The 21,977-nt window shown below is 41.6% G+C and overlaps 1 protein-coding gene across 1 annotated transcript in view; it reads left to right on the top strand.

Annotated features, from left to right (window-relative positions):
* LOC117353636 (sodium-dependent neutral amino acid transporter B(0)AT1-like) overlaps positions 1-8,059 on the top strand; it is a 111,769-nt gene extending 103,710 nt beyond the window's left edge. Inside the window, exons 11-12 of the mRNA XM_033929806.1 lie at positions 755-917; positions 7,770-8,059. Of these exons, the coding sequence (XP_033785697.1) occupies positions 755-917; positions 7,770-7,979 (373 nt within the window). The 3' untranslated portion in view covers positions 7,980-8,059. The remainder of the gene's footprint in view (positions 1-754; positions 918-7,769) is intronic.
* Positions 8,060-21,977: the final 13,918 nt, after the last annotated feature.

The following is a 21,977-nucleotide window of genomic DNA, read 5'->3' as shown; positions in this document are numbered from 1 at the left end:
TGATGATTTTTATTGCAGTATTTTGTATTAGTTGTAGTCTTCTTATTTCCTTTTGTGTGATTCCTTTATAAAGTGAATTTTATAAAGTAATCCAGTTTTGAAATAATTAATGAGTGAATTAAAAATGTTTAGTGAGGGAGCAATGAATTCCAGAGTTTAATTACACGTTGAGTAAAGAAATATTTTCTGTTTGTTTTAAATCTACTACTTACTAACTTCATCACATGCCCCCTAGTCTTAGTATTTTTGGAAAGAGTAAACAAGTGACTTAAATCTACCCGCTCCACTCCACTCAGTATTTTATAGATCGCTATCATATCTCGCCCGAGCTGTCTCTTCTCCACTTTAGCCTTTCCTCATAGGAAAGTCATCCCATCTTTTTGACCATTTTCATTACCCTTCTCTGTACCTTTTCTAATTCTGCTAGATCTTTTTTGAGATGTGGTGACCAGAACTGGTAGATCTTGACCATTTAGTTCAGAGCAATTTTCTGTTTGGATTGATCTGAATGCATATCCCTAATCTTCCCTAAAGATTAGGAAAATCAAAGACACGTAAGGTAGATTGTATGTGATTTTCATAATTAATCTAGTTCTCAAAGAGGAATGAATTATTTTTATTATAACAAAAAAATGTATTTTTGAACAGGACTTTCAACTGATTTCCATAGCATGTTATTATTATTTTGAAAACCAAAGCTAAATGCTTATTCTCCAAATGGGGTGTTTTCCTAAATATTTACCTCTTTTCCTAGATTCAACAATGATATTAAATTCATGATTGGCCACAAACCAAATATTTTCTGGCAAGCTACATGGAGATTTATCAGCCCACTCATAATGTTAACAATCTTCCTCGCTTACTTTGTGGTTAAAGTTAACCAAGAGCTATTGTACATTGTATGGAATCCAGACTATGTAAGTACATATGCCAAACTTTCTTCTGTCTACTCATGTCATGTGTTTTTGTCATGTGTTTTTGTCATATCTAGTCCATGTGAATATTCTGTAAATGTGTATATTTAATTCATCTTAGATTAAATGAAAATGTGCCTCTTTTGCACTATACAGTATTTCAAAAATCACTGTCTAAATTTTTTTTAAAAATTACTTATATAAAAATTCCACACAGAAAAGTGCAAGAGGGAAATTATTCTTTTATGACTGTCTCCCTCCTTTCTCTAGACAATTTGGTTTGGCTTCTATAAATGTACCACTTGGCATGGTTGTCAATCAACCACTAGGCACCGTTTATAGAACCACACCTAATGTAAAATTTTGATTAATGCATAAAGCATTAACTTTAACCTTTAAAGTATTGCATTCGGGTCAACCTTATTATTTATCAAAGCTTCTGGTGCCATAAAGACCAACTAGAAATCCGTGTTCTTCTAATACTCAGCAGTTGTCCCTGCCCTCAGTTCATTTGGTAAGGTTGACTTCCACAGGTAATTATGCCTTTTTTGCTTCTGTTCCATATTTGTGGAATACTCTTCCTATTGTATTACATAATGAACTTTCTTATATTATATTCAGAAGCTTATTGAAAGCCTATCTTTTTGGTTTAGCATACTCTTAGAAAGATTCTTTTTACCTAGGGTATTCAAAATCTTTTGGACTGGAGCCTAGGAAGGAATTCCTGATAGCAGCATTTATATTATTTATTTTTTTTTTTTAAATATATATATATTTATATATGTATATAATTTAAAGAATAATATAAATACAGTATCTTTCCTTAACAATGGTGTTCTTTTCCTTCTGATTTTAATTTTTGTAAACTGCTTTGTTGTAGAAGCGAGGGGCGGTCTATAAATACGAATAAACATAAGCCTAATGGTGCCTAAGTGAATTTAGGTGCCGCTAGGTGTCCTAAACATAGGCGCTGCTTCCTTAGACCAGCTTTTCACTCGCCTAATTTGGCAGTGCCTATGTCAGACACCTAATGATGCCTAAATCAACCACGCCTACTGTTTGAGATAGGCAATGTTAGGTGTCGGATGGCACCTCCACTTAGGTCAGTGATTTCAAACTCAAACCCTTTGCAGGGCCACATTTTAGGATTTGTAGGTACTTGGAGGGCCTCAGAAAAAATAATTAATGTCTTATTAAAGAAATGACAATTTTGCATGAGGTAAAACTCCTTATAGTTTATAAATATTTCCTGTTGGCTAAGTCTTAATAATAATATTGTAATTTATAGCTAAAGAGACATATGTGATTATGATAAATATACCGAGGGCCTCAATATAGTACCTGGCGGGCCGCATGTGGCCCCTGGGCTGCGATTTTGAGACCACTGACTTAGGTGGTGCTAGGCGTCCTAAGAGTTTGGCGCCGAACTCTTAAATTGTTTATGGGTTGTTGTTTTTTGATTGGCTGAAAACCAGCATGGTTAATTACTACACCGATTAAGCCAATTAAAAATAATTAAGCGTGGATCTTGATCTTAGGCATCACTAGGTGGCCACAATTAGGGTGTCTAATGGCGCCTAATGCAGGTACGGTTTATAGAATATGGCCCTCTGTTAACTCTTCTCTCATACAATTCATAAAGTACATTTTCTGGAGCCACATGAATGAAAGGTTCTTTTGCCCTTCTCTGATTTTTCACTGGAGAGTAAGGGAAACATTAACTACTAGATTAGCTATTAGAAACCTGATCAAACCAAATGCATTTAAATTAGTCTGCTTTGAAAGAAAATACAAAAACCTAAGATTAAAGGTGAGATAGTTTTCTAAACAGAAGATTTACACAGCAACAACCAACAAAATCTGCATATGAGAAGCAAAGTGTCTAAAGCTGAGGAGATCACATTTCTTCTATAAATCTAAAAGGGATTTAAACCCCAAATCTAAACCAAATTGTATTTAGCAATCTAGAAAAGTATTTTCTGAGGTGGATAGTTCAAATCCGCTATAATAAAACCCTTAGCATGCATGCGCACTTCAAATGGCGTGATCCCTGCATCTGTGATCTGTGCTTCCGTGGCCCCGCATGCGCAGTAGAGTAGAACTCACGCTGCCGACCACATGGGTACCTGCCCCACTCCCAAAAAGGCCCGCCAACTAACCCACTCCTCCCGTGGCCCGGAGCACCTACCCTACAACCCCGGACACCGAGCTCCACAGATACCAGCTCCCTGCGGCTCGGCAAAGGCCCCGCACCAGAGTGAACTCGCGCTGCCACCCAGAACTCCCTCACCTCTGCTGACCCCTGCTCTGGCCTATCCCACAGGGCACCCCCGGCAATCCCGGTCCACGATAGCCGGCCCGTACCCAAAGCAGAAGAGGCACCGGAACACCAACAATGCAACAGGTACTCTAATGATGCTGGATAGGGTGAAAAAGGTGGAAATAGGAAAGGTAAAGGGGAAATGGGAATATGGGTAGGTAAAAAGAAGGGAGAAGGGCTACTGCTGGACAGGGGAGCAGGGAAGGGGTGTTGCTGGACAGGGGAGAGGTAAAAGGAAGGGAGAAGGGCTACTGCTGGACAGGGGGGAGAGACAGAAAGAAAGAAAGACAGACAGACAGAAAGAAAGGGGGGCAGGGAGAGAGAAAGAAAAACAGACATACAGAAGGAAAGAAAGAGAAAGAAAGAAAGAAATGCCTAAGTCTAAAAATCTATTCTAGCACCCGTTAATGTAAAAAACTAGTACTCCTATAAAGAGACAATAAACAAGATGAAAAGTTAGAGATCATCAAACATCATTAGAGGTTCTATTACAGAAAATTAAAGAATATCTAATTATACTTAAGTACAGAAGACTATGTGGCTCCACTAGTCTGCTAAAGGTCCTATGTAATAAAGCTTATGGAAAAATATTAACCTGGATTCACAATGGGCCTGCTAAAATGTCACATTACAAGCAATTTAGAAAGATTTTGTGTGCTTCTACCAAGAAATAGCATGGTCAAAGGGAATATAAATATATACTAGTTTGAACTTGCTACTGACTACACTATTCCTGCCTTTTTTTGTGCTAGTATGCAAAATGTTCTGCTAATACTGGATGCTATTTAATGTGAGTACTTAAGAGATCAATATTCAGGTAGTGGTGGTGAACATTTTTTAGCCAGAATAAGCAATGTTGGGAGGGGAAGAGGAAGAGGCTATTTGGGGGGCCTGGAGGAGGATAAGGATATAGTTATGCAGGACTTTCAGTGTCAGAATCCACAGAGCTAAATGGCTTTGGAGCTGTTTTGTGCTGCCACTGAATATTGCCTGCACCTGCATAACCCCCAGCTCCTCCCCAACCAGTGGCAGAGTGAGGGTGTGTGATCACCCTTCCCTTCCCTGTCACTCTAGTTCAGACATGGGCAACTCCGGTCCTCGAGGGCCAGAATCCAATCGGATTTTCAGGATTTCTCCAATGAATATGCATTGAAAGCAGTGCATGCAAACAGATCTCATGCATATTCATTGGGGAAATCCTGAAAACCCGACTGGATTCTGGCCCTCGAGGACCAGAGTTGCCCATGTCTGAACTAGTTGTTCACTGCCGTGACCAACACCTTCAATGTGCTTCTCGCGACTGCGTCCTCTCCCTCTGACATCGCTTCTATGCATGGCACCCAGAAGGGATGCTAGCAGGAGCTGACGCAGTCGCGAGGAACACATTGAAGTTGTTACTCGTGGTGGTGGACAACTAGAGATATAGGGGAAGGGGCGCATATGCGGTGGAGGAGGAGTGGGAAGAAGCAATGATGGCACCCACGGTGGACCCCACCTCCCCCCTTACTATTCCACTGTCCCCCCTTACTATTCCACTGCCCCTGACCTGCTCACTTGTTTAATAGGTGATATTCAGTAAAGGTGTCCAGTTTAACGCCCTTGAATATCAAGGGTTCGGCAACCTAGAGCAATTTGGATTCAGCTACAACTAATTCAATAACATCCAATTTTTAATATCCTCTAAACAGCTGTGCAACTGTTTTATCTAACTCTCCTGTGATGATCCCAAAGGGGTGTACAACTGAGTGTCATCTGCATAAGAATGTATAGAGATATCATATTGATTTGCAATTTCTAAAAGTGGTCTAACATAAAAATTACATACTGTAGCAAAAAGCACTTTGTGAAACTCTGAATAGTAGAAGTTTTGGATTTGAAACCTCCTAACCCAGTAGAATACACTGACATGATATATCCTCCATAAAGGATCTAAAAACCAAGACAAAACAACATCACTTAATCCAATCTCAGAATCTAGTCAATAAAATAGAATGATCTCCAAAGTCCCTCCTCGAGGGCTGAATCCAGTCAGGTTTTTGGGATTTCCCCAATGAATATGCATTGAAAGCACTACATGCACATAGATCTCATGCATATTCATTGGGGAAATCCTGAAAACCTGACTGGATTTGGCGCTCGAGGAGGGACTTTGGAGACTCCTGATCCAATGTATCAAATGCTGCACTTATCTAAAATCTAAAAGTACTAGAAGAACTTCTGTGCCTTTGCCTGGACATTTCCAAGTTATCTACAATATCCAAATGCAGTTTTGGTACTGTGATATTTTCTAAATCCAGATTGATATTTAGAAAGAGCCCCACAATCATCAACAACAGTTTGTAATTGAGATAACACTACTTTCTCTATTAACTTTGATATGAATAGTAGATTGGACACTGGCCTAGAATTCTCTGGCTTAGACATTTTACTTTAGTGTTAAAGGTTTTTACACTTTCCTCCAAAAGCTCAAGGTCAGATGTTTTTTCAGGACTTAGTTTCAGAATAAATCTCCTATTCAGTTTGATTGGTACCTTCTCTGGAGCAGGGACCCAGAATGTTCATCCTGCAGTGCAACTACATAAGAAATAGTGGATATTTGGATTCCTGCTGTATTACATTTGTACACCAGCTTTGTTCTAGGAAGCCATGAAATTAAATGATCTACCCATATTACAAGTGAAATTCTCAGTCCAGGACTGAAACTGGTCTCTGTTTCAGTCAAATGCTCTCTATGTGCAGACCATCTGGTCATATTAACAGTAATTCTGCTCCAGTAATCATCCGTGAGTTGAAGATACTGGTGTAGTGCAGAGCTCTGATGCTTTTCACTGCTTAATTGTATGCTCTTGATTTATGATGCATGCTGTTGGATAAACCCATCAGAGATTATGACTCCCGATATAGGCTTTGAGTGCTGAAACATGACCCCGGATTGAGTTGTATCTTTGTATGGTGGACATTGAGAGCCCTTTACTATGATTTTTTATTTATTAAATTGGTTATCAATTCTCCTCTGAGTGTTTTGGAAGGTCATTTGTCAAACCCTACTCTCTTTTGACTGCTTTGCTTTCCACGGTTCGTGGATTGTTTTTTTTTTTTTTTTTTTTGGGGGGGGGAGGTCATTTATCTCCTACCCAGGCAGGTTTGTTAGAAAATCTAAACCTGCTAGAGACCTATTTCCAATCATGGGCTCTACTCACAAACTAGGAAAGGCAAAGAGTATAGTTTTCCAGTACAAGACAAAAATATTTCCAATACAAATTCTCAGATTGATATTCAGTGATTTAAGTGGGTAGGAGAGACTCATGACCATTTAAATCATGTTCTGTAGGCCATATACAAAGCCAGCCAGCGAGAGGCATTTTGAGGGCAGAGTCGAGGATGAGGTGGCAGCAATATTAAGTGCCAGTGCCTACACAGCTAAATAACTAAATAGGACTCCGTAAATAGCAGTCCTAACTTTGATTGTTCATCCACACAGCTTGTGGGTAGTAGTCAAAGTTGTTGGGGGTGCTCCCTTCTAGCCCTCCCAACATGGTCTGAGATCAGCCCTCTTTCAAGATCAATCCTGTCTCGACTAACCCCTCCCCCCCCAGGGTATACTCTACATCCCTGGTGGTCCAATACAGGTAACATAAGAACATAAGAATTGCCTCTGCTGGGTCAGACCAATGGTATATCATGCCCAGCAGTCCGCCCAAAGACCAGTGCTCTAAATGAGTCTAGCCTCACCTGCGTACATTACAGTTTAGCAGGAACTTGTCCAACTTTGTCTTGAATCCCCAGATAGGAGCGATCCCCACTAGTCTTATGGTACTACTGCTAGAAATCAACCATTTTAGCTGTTGGAGCCACTAGGACTCCTACCTCAGATCATCAGGGAAGTAAGGTGGGCAGAGGCTGATTTCAGGGGATCAGAATTGGTGGGGGTGAAAAGGGCGAGAAGAAACTGAAAGATGCACTTTTGCAGAATTTAGCCAATATTCAGCTAAGATTTCCATAAAATACTTATGCAGGTCCTAGCTGAATATTGAATGAGATCAGCATAAGTTTGGATGGCCGACAGCAGTCTGGAAAGATCCAGCTATGGATCTGAATATCCGGGTCTAACTTAGCTAGTGCCCAGTCAGTTAAAAAAAATACACTGACGGCTGGTAGCTGAATATTGACCAGAGTGTGTCCAGCCATCAGACCAGAAGTATAATATGACTAGGAACATAAGACTTATTTTCCCTTTTGTGTTTATGGCCCCACAACACATTCAAATTGTAAATTCAATAAAGTTCATTGAATTGTGAATATCTGCATGCTCTTTATTTATGCCTCCAGGCCTCAGTTTACTTTAATTTCCTAGAGCTACTCTGAGTAAGGATATGAAATACAGTATATCTTATTGTATATGTTGTTCTTTAACCTTTCATAACCCAAACTTGTAGACAGAAGAAGTGAAGTGAATTTAATACTACAAGCAAATGTTAGTAATATATATGTACTTTATAACCATTACCTAAATTTTTATTTTTGTCCCCCAACAGCATCTCTTCCCTAAATCAGAAAAGAAAAACTACCCTGGCTGGGTTTATGCTGTTATTGTAGTTCTAGCTGGAATACCAAGCATCGTTATCCCTTTCTATGCTCTCTACAAATTCATCAGGAGACGCTGTCAATCTCAAGATGACCAGCAGGAACTTTATAATGCTACATCTGTTGTCTCAATAAATGGAGATGTGAAAGGCCAATTGTAAACTATATTTTATAAAGACTGGTAAAAATAAATAATGAAAAAAGACTTCTGTGTGGGAAAATAAAGAAAATATTCAATCTTTGTTTAGCTTCATAATTCCAAAACAACTATGGTGGCATTTTCAGGTTAAAAAGTAGAGAAAAACTGTAAACATATTTCACAGCAGAGGCTGACTAAAGCATAGGATTGAAAAGACCAGTCAAATCAAAGAAATATTGTCTCATATTAATGAAGATCTTTATCTCAGGGGTGGGGGAACGGGACGACACAATTTCTCCAAATGGGTTAGTTTTATATATACCATGACAGGAAAGCCAGGGTATGTGGAAATCATTCCTAGTCCCTGAAATTTACTAATAATGCTCACAGTAAATCTCGCATTGTGCCAAAGGGAGCTTCCCTGTAGAGTGCATAAGACTTAAGAGGTATATTTGGGAATTCTTTTTGATCAGGCCTGTGACACCCAAAACAATGTGAAACATTTCTGCATCTTTCTGCCACGTTTTCTTGGTCTCAGACTGCATTTCTTAGTGCTTCCTTAGCATTTCCTTTTGTTTTTTTCCTTATTTGTCTTTCGTTCCTATGCAAATTGCATTTCTAACCCTATTTCGTTTTGTCTCACATCTATCTGTCTCATATATCCCTTTTTAATTTGCCAATTAATAGTTGATGTTTCTTTGTAATTTGTTTTTTTTTAAGTATTAATGGTATTGTTAATGACATTTTTATTATGTTTATGCTCTTTTTTATATATATATTGTAAACTCGCTTAGAAATTAAATAAGCGATTAAATCAAATTTTAATAAAACCTTGAAACCTTGTACTTCAGGATTTTCTCCCTTTCCATGCAATTCACAGAATAATTGGGATTGACACTTCAATGATTAATGTCATTCTGGTATGTTTCTTTTATGTCTGATTTGCTTGCATCCAGTTTTATATCTGTTAGGATGGGGATATACCCTAGAGCACAGTTCTTCAACTGCTGGTCCGCGGACCGGTGTCGGTCCGTAGAAAATTCCTGCCGGTCCGCGCAGGACCGACGAGATTAACTTCTTCAATTTCCTGCCGGTCCACGCAGGACCGGCAAGATCGAGGAGCGCAGGGCTGGAGATAGAATGGGGAGCCTCCGACTGTACTTTCTTCCCTCCCAGCGGCTCTCCTTACAAGTGCAGCGATTCAGGAAGGAAGCCTTGGAGCTTTTGCTGAGTCGGGCCGACTCTGATGATGCAACTTCTGCTTTCCTCAGAGGCGGTGCGACCCAACAAAGGAACTGAGGCTGCCTTACTGAATCGCAGCGCTGGTAAGTAAGGAGAGTTGCTGGGAGGGGAGAAAGCTGCTGGCATGGTGGAAAAAAAAAGGGACAGCTGCTACTGGACCTGGAGAGGGAGAAGGAGAGATGCTGCTGGGAGGGGGGAGGGAAAGGAGTCTGGGAAGCTGCTGGGCAAGGGGGGAAAAGGGACATCTGCTACTGGACCTGGAGGGAGGGAGAAGGAGAGATGCTGCTGGGAAGGAAAGAGGGAAAGGAAAAGGAAGAGAGTTACTGCTGGACAGGGGGAGGAGGGAAGGGAGAAGAAAAAAGGAACGAAACAGCTTGCAGGGAGATTAGAGGAGGGGAAGGGGAGAGATAGGAATGAGATGGGAAGGGAGGGTCAGCAGAGAAATTGAGAGGGACAAAGATGCTAGATCTGGTGTAGGAGAGATAAAAATGAAGAGAGCAGTGAAGCTGGAGTGAATCGTGTAAAAAGGAGAGAGGGGCATAGAAAGAAGACAAATACCATATGGAAGGGGGAGAAGTCAGACAGTAGATGGAAGGGGCAGATGCTAGATTGAAGAGACAGAGAGGGCAGACGCTGGAAGGAAGAGAGTGAAAAGAAGATGAAAGCAGAAACCAGAGACAACAAAAGGTAGAAACAAATAATTTTATTTCTATTTTGTGATTAGAATATATCAGATTTGAAATATATATCCTGCTAGAGACATAACTGGGGACTGCAGTATTCTGTTAGCATGATATTTCTATGAACTTGGCTTGTTTAGTTTTCTTGATAGTAGAGGGGATATATGTGAAGGGGAGGGGAGACAGGGGTTTTGTTGGTCCGTGCTCTGTATATTTGTATTTATAAAATCACAATTGTTCAGAATATTGTTTCTTTTTATACTTTAATAAAATACGTTCAATATAAAATCATAATTGCGGCTTGTGCAGATGGGATCAGATGGTTTGCGGGGACCGAGCTCACGGAAATGGAGCGTAAATGGGGTTTTTAAATTTTAGTCCTATTAATTTGCCGGTCCACAAAATAATTCTTTTATTTCTGCCGGTCCACGGGTGTAAAAAGGTTGAAGAACACTGCCCTAGAGGACCTAATCTCCTTGTTTTCAACATCCTCTTGAGAGTCATGATCTCAATGCTTTTCGGGTATAGGGATATTGTAATGTTTACAGAGTTTACAATGAATGAGACTGCCACCATATGTCTTTCTGTTTTAAAATTTACTGGCATCGGCCATTCACAGCCAGCCATGAGATAAGTCTTTTACTCCGTCCTTTACAAAGCAGTGCTAGCATTTTAACGCCAGCTGCCACGGTAACAGCTCCGACACTCAAAAATGCAAGTGTGGCTTTGTAAAGGAGGGGGTTATTTTGTCTTGGGAGAAATTTTTCCAAATGGGTTATTTTTCTGAATAACATGACAGCAATGAACCTCAGTGCTAAACTTTAAGGGAGATGTGTGTTATACGAGTTCAGTATATAGTACTTATAGCTGTTATTTACCTCATACTTTCATGTGTTGCATAGAAGTTTTGCTTTCCCATGTAACACTGAAACATCTTATTTTATTCTTAAATTTAATTATAATAAAAAGAGATACTTGTCTGTTAACTTTTTAAATGTTATTATTAGTTGAATTATGAAAGATTTACTGAGAGAAACATAACTGGGATGGAGCAATGAGGGCACTTGTTCCTGAATGATTTCCTCACTTTGGCTATAACTCTCAAGTACAGATGAGCAAAATGTCTGAGAGAGAAGAAAGTCAGAAACGAGGGAGTGGGACACAGTGCTCTGAAATCTTACCATAAAATTTGAGATGTTTACAGAAAATGGTTGGAACAGAAACTCCCTAGCAGTTAGTTTGCTACTATTGATGAAGAGAGAGATTATCCTTGGCACTGCACTGCCCATAATTCAATGACAGGATTTATTATGATGGGAACCTTGCATTTAGGTTCTTCAGATAAGTCACTCTTAACGTTACCCTTCTCCTCCACTGCCAATTCCAGACTTCATTCCTTTCATCTAGCTGCCCCCTATGCCTGGAATAAATGACCTGAGTTTGTCCATCAAGTCTCTTCCATTCCCTTGTTTAAAAGCAGACTGAAAGCCCATCTTTTTGGTATAGCTTTCAATCCTTAACCCTACTCCTCTGCCCTCCAACCCAGCCCGCTGATTAACCGTTCCCCTTAACTGTATCCATGACATCCTGTTTGTCTGTCTTGCCTGTTTAGATTGTAAGCTCTTTCAAGCAGAGACTGTTTTCTTCCTCTTTGTGACTGTACAGCGCTGCGTACATCTGGTAGCGCTATAGAAATAATTAGTAGTAGTAGTAGTAGAGTGGGGGAAGGAAGTGGGTATTGGGTTGACAGGTTCTGCAGCATATCTGATATCCCCCTCCTTTATAAAGCCACGTTAGCGTGTTTAGAGACGGCCTCTACGGTAACTGCTCTGATGCTCATAGAATTTCTATGAGCATCCGAGCTGTTACCGCTGCAGCCGGCACTAAAAATGATAGCGTGGCTTTGTAAAGGAAGGGGTATATGAGCTAAGGGGCTCATAATAATAATAAAAAAGTCTAAAATGTGGCCTAAATGGGTACTAGGATGATCCAAAAGCCTGATCGCCCAAGTACCCATAATCAAAGCTGGTTTTAGACGTATCTAAAACCAGCTTAGGCCTTTCCCCTGCCTCTAAACTCATAGAGCGAAAAGAGGTGTTTTTAGAGGAGGGGAAAGGGCAGGAGGTGGGCCGACCTAGACCTAGGTGTACATCAGGTATAACCAAAAGTTTAGACAGGTTGTCTAGTTGGCACTTATACGTTTTGACTTAGATTGTTGCAGCTCAGTGGCCCCAGCAACCTACCTACCGCCTACTGCAACTATCGCTGCAGGAAAGATGCCTCATCTCTCCTGCCGCAATGGTGATCGCCCACCCCCCTCCGAAACGCGGCACTTCGGGGTGAGCATCGCAGCAGGGCATCTCCCCTGCTGGCAATCCTCACCCTGAAGTGCTGCGGTTTGGAGGGGGGTGGGCGATCACCATCGAGGCAGGAGAAATGAACCATCTCTCCTGCAGCGATCAACCCTCCCCCGTGACTTGATCTGGGCAGGAGAGAGCCCAAGCCCTCCTGACCCCGCCAATCCGATTGGGCCAGGAGAGAGCTCAAGCCCTCCTGGCCCCGCTGATCCGATCAGGGCAAGAGGGAGCCCAAGCCCTCCTGCCCAGGTGAACCCCCTACCCCCCACCCCCATTAAGATACGGGCAGGAAAGATCCCAGGCCTTCCTGCCCTCGATGCACCCCCTCCCACAATCGCCAACCCGCCCCCCCGAACCTCCTTCCCCCCTCGAACCCCTGCTGGACCATGCAATAACCCCCCTGGACCCCTCCCCCCTCCACCAGGAAGCCAGTGAAGTGATTTGAGGAGAGACATAACAACACTGGTGGAATAAGAGGTTTGCAGCAGCATTCTGAAGGAGAGAGAGATGGCTTAGTGGAAGACCTGTGAGAAGTAAGTTGCAGTAGTCCAGGCGAAAGGTGAGAGCTTATATGAGTGTCTTGGCAGTGTGCTCAGAAAGGAAAGGCAAGGTAAGGTTTTAGTGACATTGCAGAGAAAGAAATGGCAGCTTTTGGCTGTCTGTTGGATAAGCAAAGAGAAGGAAAGAGATGAGTCAAAGATGACCTCGAGGTTGTGAGCCAACAAGACAGGAAGGATGAGAGCATTATCCACAGAAATAGAGAATGGAGGAAGAGGAGAGGTGGGTTTCAATTTACATTGTATGTTTGCTTATTGACTTGTAATTATTGTCAATTATTAAAATTATAAATAAAGAATATAAAAAAAAAACCTGAACTTTGCTGCACATCACTTGGAGTGATCCCCATTTACCACTACCCTCTGTCACCTTCCACGCAATCAGTTCCTAACGCAGTCTGTCACTTTGGGGTCCATACCAAGGGCACTCAGTTTATTTATTAGATGCCTATGTCAAAGGCTTTGCTAAAAGCGCTCTCCTTCTATCCAGCTAAGGACAAAAAGTTATAAATTGGCTTAATGGTAATTTAGTTACATTCATAATTAAATTAAAAACTGATAAAAGAGAAAGTGACTTTTACACTGCTAAGCACTTTTGGATTGTGCAGTTAATAAATTCAGAAAATAAATATTCAAAAAAGCACTTGTGTTTTGCTTCTCTTCTATCTGGTTATTTGGGCTCTGATGGACTCTGCAGTATTTGGGGTTGGTAGCTAAAAGATTGTCTGGTGGTACAGCATAGATGAGATACAGATACTCTCTTCTCATTCTTCCAGTATTAGCCCAAAGGTAATGAGGTCGATCTCTAAGACCCGAGGCAAAAGAGTAGGCCAGAGGTCTGTGTGACACTTCTGAGGGTTGACTGGGCTAGTACCAACACTGCTGTAAGTATTGCTGGACGGCACTTCCTAACAAGATCAGGACTCGGAGGCAGACGCCAATAGACAAATGTCAAAACTAGCAGGCCCCTTATATAATTTTCCTAACTTTCCCTCCAGTACTAAAACTCCTATCTTTTCCATTTTCACCAGTTAGGGCTTGGACACTCCCATTTCCTCTGGTTACTGACATAATCTCAGAGCTCACTAAAGAATATCTTCTGCATGGCAACCAGTGAAATCATCAACTTCTCTTTTATACTTTTCATTGGAGGAACCTTGTGGAATTTCTCAATACAAAGTCCCACGGATTTCTACATTGTTTTCCGGCCACAAGAAGAAAAAGTGATTTTGTTGTTAAAAATCATTATTTGATGGGTCCTCACAACTGCATAAACTGCAGAACATTACTGATATTCCTGAAAATATATCATTCCATATGCTTAGGCACCACTTATAGAATCTAGCCCAAAGAGTATATAGTATTGCTCTCATATTTGATTGGTGTTTATAATCTGGCTCTCTGCATTATTTCCATTACTTGACTGCAACGCAGCAGTTTAACAACAATGGGACTAGGATATTTGTTGTGTTGTGAACTTTGTGTCGGTACCCAATTTGCACAATCAGTTTCAAGCTCTCTCTTAAACCTTATATCGAGTACTTTGGGAACAGAAGCCTCAAGAAAATTCAACCATGTCACATGTTTCTCTACCCTTAGATAGACTTAATATCTGAAAATTGTTATGATGCACTCTGTTGTTTGCATCTTCCAGATCATGCTCTAGTTCAGGGGTAGGGAACTCCGGTCCTCAAGAGCCATATTCCAGTCGGGTTTTCAGGATTTCCCCAATGAATATGCATTGAAAGCAGTGCATGCAAATAGATCTCTTGCATATTCATTGGGGAAATCCAGAAAACCCGATTGGAATACGGCTCTCGAGGACCGGAGTTCCCTACCCCTGCTCTAGTTGCATAATGTGTTTGACCTAATGTTGCAATGTTTTAATATTTTCATCCACTACTTTGGCTTTAGTTTAACATACTTGACCAATACCCCAATTGTCTATTTGTTGAAGCCCCTGATCACATCATAGAATGGCTAACAAAACTTTTAAACAATCTTCATCATGGCCAACTACCATCCTAAATAGGGCAAATATTCCTCACTCCAATCCCCAAAGCCCAGAACGTTAACCTTTCAAGCCCCTCAAATTACAGATCCATAGCTGGAATCCAAATACTAATCAAACTTTTCAAAACACGTCAGCAAACAGCTCTCCACCTACATTGAAGAACACACCTGCCTCCATCCCACTTACTTTGGATTCCACTCAGAATATTGAATTGTAGTTCTGCCCTTTTTTTACCTAGTGTCTCGGTTGGTCTGTATGTCTGTTGGTCTTAACTATTGTTTTTTAATTTTTAAACATTATATTTAAATAAATGTTTTTTTTTTTTTTCTATGTCATAACTTGCTTAGTAAAAATTAAATTAAGCGACTCATCAAATTAAAATAAAACTTGAAACTTGAATATAACACAGAGGTCTTCTAATTGACCTTAACCACAAAAATCAAACAATACTTGAATATTGGTCACCAGACAATTCTCCTTCAATTTAATATATCTGTCACCTTCGACTCAGTCGACCAACAACTATTACTAGTCAAACTCAACAAAATAGGCATTGTAGGAACCATTCTGAACTGGTTCAAAGACTTCCTACAAAACAGACAATATCTTGTCTACAAAGACGAAGCATTAGAAAAAATTGGCAAGCATTCTGCTGTATACCGCAAGGATCACCGTTATCCCCAATGCTCTATAACCTTTTCATGAGCTCACTAGGCCATATCAAATTCAGCAGCAATGAATGCATATTCTCATATGCAGATGACATTCTACTACTCATCCCAATTAATAATGATTCTAACAATATAACGCTAATATCAAATGGAATAGACAAAACACAGACCTGGGCCACATCCGGGAAACTCAAACTAGCTCCCTCTTTTATTAAGGTGCGCTAAGTGATTAGCATGCACTAATTGAATTAGTGCATGCTAAACACTAACACATCCATAGACTAACATGCACGCGTTAGCGTTTAGCACACACTAATCGATTAGTGCACCTTAATAAAAGAGGGCCTAAATGCAGACAAAACCAATGTTCTATGGTTTCATAATACTTTACACGTGGAGGGGCATAATCAAAAGGAACATCAAAGTCCATTTTGTCTAAGTCGCAAGTCGTCCAAAGTAAAAAAAGAGCTTAGGACACATTTTCAAAAAATACGTCCAAATGTTTTTTTGTTTGAAAAATCATCTAAGTATACATCCTGCTGATCTGATCATCCAAGTCTCTAAATCGTCCATCTTTATATCACATTTTCGGCCAACTTTTCGTCCAAGTCAAAAATGCATAGAACAAGCCCTGTTGGACGTGGGAGGGGTCTGCAAAGTGATGGACTGAACACCCAGACATGGCACCTAAATTGTGGGGTACCTTACAGGGCACTGCTGTGAACTTCACAAAAAGGGTGCTATGTCTTCTCCTCACTACAGCTCCCTTATAGATCATGGTGAGCCCACAAACCACCTCCAGAATCCCCTAGACCCACTTATCTACCACCCCAATAGCCCTTATGGTTGCAGGAGCCACTTATATGCCAGTAAAAAAATGTTTTGGGGGTGATAGGGGAGTGCACATGTTTCAATATCAATGCAGTGATTATAGGGGCTTATTGGCATGGGTCCTCCTCTCCATGGGTCCCTAAGCCACCCCCAAGACGGCTTAAGACGCCTCTGTGCAGTTCGACTAGGTTTTCTTATGCCAGGCTGCCGGTGATCTCTGAGAATCTTGGAGAGAGTGAGAACTAGAAGGCCTTGAGCATGCGCAGATGCTCAAGGCCCAGCACAAGGAAGAGGGAAGATCTTCGGGCACCGGCATGTCCTGTGCGTTGGTGCTGGTGCTAGTGCCAGATAGGGGTAAGAGAATGTGTTTGGGTGGGTGGGTGGGTGAGTGGGGGATGGCAAATCATAGTGGGGGGGGCGACGCGAGCGGGGGGATGCCAGATCATGGGGGGGATCCCTCGTAAATCGAGTCAAGCTCGGTTTCTGAGGCGCAGATTTTGCGAATGTTTTGATCGTCTTGCAAAACACTCGCAAACCGCAGCACTCGTAAACCGAGGTTTAACTGTAATGGAAAATCCACTGGCACTTACATATGACACTGTGCTATTTGGCATTATGAGAGCTAAAAGCCAAATATCATCTCACAATAATAAACTTCTATTTATTATGACAGGGGCTGCCATATAGCTTATTTTAAGGAATTGGAGAAACTGGGATAGACTGAACTATACCTTTTGATGGGAGTCTCTATGTCACGTTTTTAAGATGGAACAAAATATGGCTATACATCAGGGACATTATAAGAAGTTTCTGAATATTTGGGAGCCATTGACAAAATTTTGCAAAGAGTGATTGGTGATTATGCCCTTTGGTCATACACGTCAAGGGTGGGTGGGGAGGAGGGGTGGGTTGGAATGTATTTTTCAATTTGAATGTATTTTTTGAATATAATTGTGTGTGTGTGTGTGGGGGGGGGTGATATATCTATTTGTCATAAATTCTAATTGTAAATTATTTAAGTGCTTTTATAGAGTTATATGATTGTATTATATTTTGCACTTACTCATGGCTTTAAAATGAATAAAAATATACAAAAAAAAGTTGTGATTAATATTTTTATGAGGGGGTCAGTGATCACTGGGGTAGTGTGTGTGGGTCTGTATTATGTGTTTGCAGTGATTATCTCGTCACTTTAGGTGGGTTTTTGTGACTTAGACCATGTTTTAAATGGTCTAAGTCACAACGTCCAAGTTCCGTCGATCCTGTGCTGTATAACTTTTGGTTATACATGCAGTACGACTAAGTCTAAGCCGGCCCACATCCCGCCCAACTCCTGCCCTCAACACTCCTCCTGAAACTCCCCGTTTAACTATGGTCGTTCAGCAGCACTATGAAGGCCTAGATCGTTTAGAAATATGTCCAAAACCCGTTTTCATTATCGGCACTTGGATGTATTTTGACAATGTTTGTCCAAGTGCCGACTTAGGCCGGTTTTTGGACGTTTTTCTCTTTCGATTATGAGCTCCATAGCTCCTTCCACTGTAACTCTAATTTCAGGAACCACCTGAAGTCGAGTGGTGTCCAGTGATATGTGTGTGTGTGTGTGGGGCAGGGGGGGGGTTGCCTGAAGTAAGATGGTGTCCAGTGATGGGGGGGGGCAGGAATGTTGCGGGATGTGGGGGTGATGTTGAGGGGGGAGGTGTAAAGCAAGAGGCAAGGAGAATCACCTTCAGCTGAACCGGTGGTCATCTTGTCAGTTTGTTCAGCTTTGGGGCATTTAGACCTGTTTTACTTTGGTCTAAGTCCCGGCATGTATGTTCTGCTTAGGATGTCCTGGAAAAGCTTTGATTATTGCTTCAGGATGTCCAGGTGTAAGCCCACCCAATTACCACCCATAACACAACTCCCAACACACCCCTTTGTGCTCTAGACGCACAGCAGCTTAAAAGTGCTGCTGAACATTCAGAAAGTTTGTTTTGATTATCAGCACTTGGACGTCTCTGCTATTAGGACGTCCAAGTGCCGATTTAGGTAGGTTTTTAGACATTTTAAAGTTTTGATTATGCCCCCCTAAGTCACCCTGAACCTATTTAGGCATAGTGCGACTCAGAAATACTGGATTAGATTAAATTAGATTCATGTAAGCCTCATAATTTGTCCATAATGGACAGAGAACTCTCTTCATCCAGTTTTCTCTCTTTTTTTTTTTTTTTTTGGTGAAGCAGTTTTGGTATGCCTTTTTACCAGGTTTGTTAGAAGCCATGTTGTTAAGATAGCTATTTCAGCAAATGGTGATTGACCATGTATTTAGATGATTTCTTGAAACCAAGAATTAAATCCCACCAAAGAAGGGTGCTCAAGTTGTCATTAGCTGCAGCACTTACTATTGTCCCCCAGATAAATATGTACTGAAGACTGGGTTGAGAACCACTGAGTTAGTCCAATAAAAATGTATTACATTTTTTCTTCTGATTTTTGTTTTATCTTTATTCATTAACTTTTAGATTCAACTAACATAAATTTATCTTAAATTAAAAATAAAATTCTTTGTTTGGCCATTTAATTTTGCTAGTCATGTTGGTCCTAGTCTCTGGTTTCTGTTTTCCTCTGTCTTTTCATTATTCTCTAGAGAGTTTCCTATTTGTAATTTTTCTCTCTCCTCTTGTGTTCTTCGTTTCTTGTACTGCATTCATCTCCAGCAGACAGTAGGATGGTCACTATTCTCAATGTAGAAGGAGTTCCCCAGGGCAATGTGCTGTGACTTCAGCTCTTTAATATATTTATACATGATCTAGAAATGGGAATAATGAGCGAGATAATTAAATTTGTAGATGACACAAAGCTATTCAAAATTGTTAAATCACAAGAGGATTGTGAAACGTCCTTATGTGATTTGTAAACTGGGCATCCAAATGGCAATGCAAAGTGATGCATGTAGAAAAGAGGAACCCAGACTACATCTACATGATCCAAGGCTCCACCTTAGGAGTTGCCGTATCATTGAAACCCTTTTCTCAGAACGCAGCAACAACTAAGAAAAGAAATAGAATCTTAGGAATTTTTAGGAAAGGAATGGAGAACCAAACTGAGAATATTATAGTGCCTTTGTATTGCTCTATAGAGTGAATGCACCTTGAATATTGTGTGGCATTCTGGTCACCGCATCTCTCATCTTTCTCTCCTCCTTAAGCCAATGTCTCTTCACCTTATCTCCAACAATGTCCTTCAGTCTCTCTATCATCCCCCATCTTAAGCATCGTCTATGACTGGTTTTTTTGTTTTTGTTGCTGCTGCTCCTGGTTTCTGGAAGGCAGCAGTAGAGCAAATGATTGATGGAAAAGATGTGATTAGAGCTGGGAAGACATATTAGCTACAGTAGGGAGTTCTGCTGTCTGCCTGGAGCCAGGATACGAGATGTCACCGCCAGTCTGGATAGACTACTCACGCCCCGAGACCACTTTCCTATGCTTCTTGTCCACATAGGAACCAACGACACTGCCAGGAACACACCGGAGACCATCACCAGAGACTTTGGAGCACTGGGTGAGAGGCTGAAGCAGACAGGAGCGCAGGTGGTTTTCTCATCGATCCTCCCAGTTAGAGGCAAGGGAAGAGCCAGAGATGAACGTATCCTGAGGACGAACGAGTGGCTATAGGGATGGTGCCGGGATATGAACTTCGGATTCCTAAACCATGGGGAAGCGCTACAAGGACTTCAGGGACCAGATGGACTCCATCTGACCAGTAGGGGTAAGAATGTCTTCAGACACCGACTAGCCCGCCTGCTTCACAGGGCTTTAAACTAGGTAAGTCGGGGGAGGGTACCCATTCACATATTAGTGCAGAAAGGAATTATCCTGATGAGGTGAGTCGAAACTCCGCTTCCATGTCCAAGGTAAGTACCCATATTGCAAACAGTTCTTTGGGAGTCACACCGACTCAGGTAGGATATGCCTCACAGGGACTTAGCAAACACAAGATATGGAGGGCCATGTATGTCAATGCACACAGTTTAGGTAACAAAATTCTAGAATTGGAGGCTGAAATAAGGAATGCCGACCTAGATGTGGTGGCAAACTTGGTTCATGGACTCACATGGGTGGGATATGGCTATACCGGGCTACAATCTACTTCGTCAGGACAGAAAGGGCAGGTTAGGAGGGGGGGGGGGTAGCTCTATACATTAAAGAGGATATCAAAACCACCAGGATCACAGATGTCAAGTACACCGGGTAGTCCCTCTGGGTAAACCTGGCAAGAGGCAGAGAAAAATGCCTGTATCTAGGTGTGGTATACAGACCCCCAAGACAACTGGAAGACATGGACGCAGAATTAATTGAAGACATAAAGAATATCACTCTACGAGGAGAAGCTGTACTGCTAGGGGACTTCAATATGCCTGATGCAGACTGGAACTCATTTTCAGCGACAACCAGCGGTAGCAGGAGGCTCTTAACCTCCATAAAGGGAGCACGTCTCAAACAAATGGTAACGGAGCCCACTAGGGCCCAGGCGATCCTCGACCTGGTACTCACCAATGGGGAAAGCGTCTCAGAGGTCTCTGTAGGAGATATGCTAGCCTCCAGTGACCACAACATAGTATGGTTCAACCTTAGGAAAGGCTTCCCTAAATCAAACACGAAAACAAAGGTACTCAATTTCCGGGGCACAGACTTCGCACGCATGGGAGATTTCGTCCATCAGACGCTGCAGGACCAAGCGGAGACCGATGATGTAGAAGCTAAGTGGTTAACACTGAAATCAACCATACATGAAGCAACTAGCCGCTTCATAAAATCAGTAAATAAACGACAAAGAAACAATAAACCCCAATGGTTCACTGCGGAGATCTCGCACCTCATTAAGGAGAAGAAAAAAGCGTTTCTCTCCTACAAGCGCACGGAGAAAAGAGAGGCAAAAGTAGAATATAGGACCAGGTCTACAGCGGTCAAAATGGCAGTTAGGGAGGCAAAACTTCGAGTGGAAGAAATTCTGGCAAAAAACATTAAAAAGGGGGACAAACCCTTCTTCAGGTATATTAGTGACAGAAAAAGGAACACAGGCGGGATAGTACGCCTTAGAAGACCGGACGGAAGTTACGTGGAAGCAGATTCCGATAAAGCCGAACTACTGAATGAATACTTCTGCTCAGTCTTCACCTGTGAGGCACCGGGACATGGTCCGCAGTTGAAGGCAACACAAAGCACAGAAGACCCGTTTCAGAATTTTGAGTTCACACCAGGTGAAGTTTACAGTGAACTGGCAAGACTCAAGGTGAACAAAGCCATGGGACCAGACAATTTGCACCTGTGAGTGCTCAGAGAATTGAGCGATGTCCTGGCGAAACCGTTGGCTGAGCTATTCAATCTCTCCCTAAGTAAGGGGAAAGTTCCCCTGGACTGGAAATTAGCTAATGTCGTTCCTCTGCATAAAAAGGGTTGCAGGGCAGAGGCTGTGAATTATAGACCGGTGAGTCTCACATCAATAGTGTGCAAACTCATGGAAACACTAATTAAAAGCAAATTGGACATGATCTTGAATGAAGGGAATCTTCGAGATCCCAGTCAGCATGGATTCACCAAGGGTAGGTCCTGCCAATCCAATCTCATCAGCTTCTTTGACTGGGTAACAAGAAAGTTGGACTTGGGAGAGTCTTTGGACTTCGTGT

Source organism: Geotrypetes seraphini, chromosome 2, assembly GCF_902459505.1.
Source record: "Geotrypetes seraphini chromosome 2, aGeoSer1.1, whole genome shotgun sequence".
NCBI lineage: Eukaryota > Metazoa > Chordata > Amphibia > Gymnophiona > Dermophiidae > Geotrypetes > Geotrypetes seraphini.
Note: the sequence above shows the minus strand (reverse complement) of the source record. Positions and strands in the feature narration are given on the sequence as shown.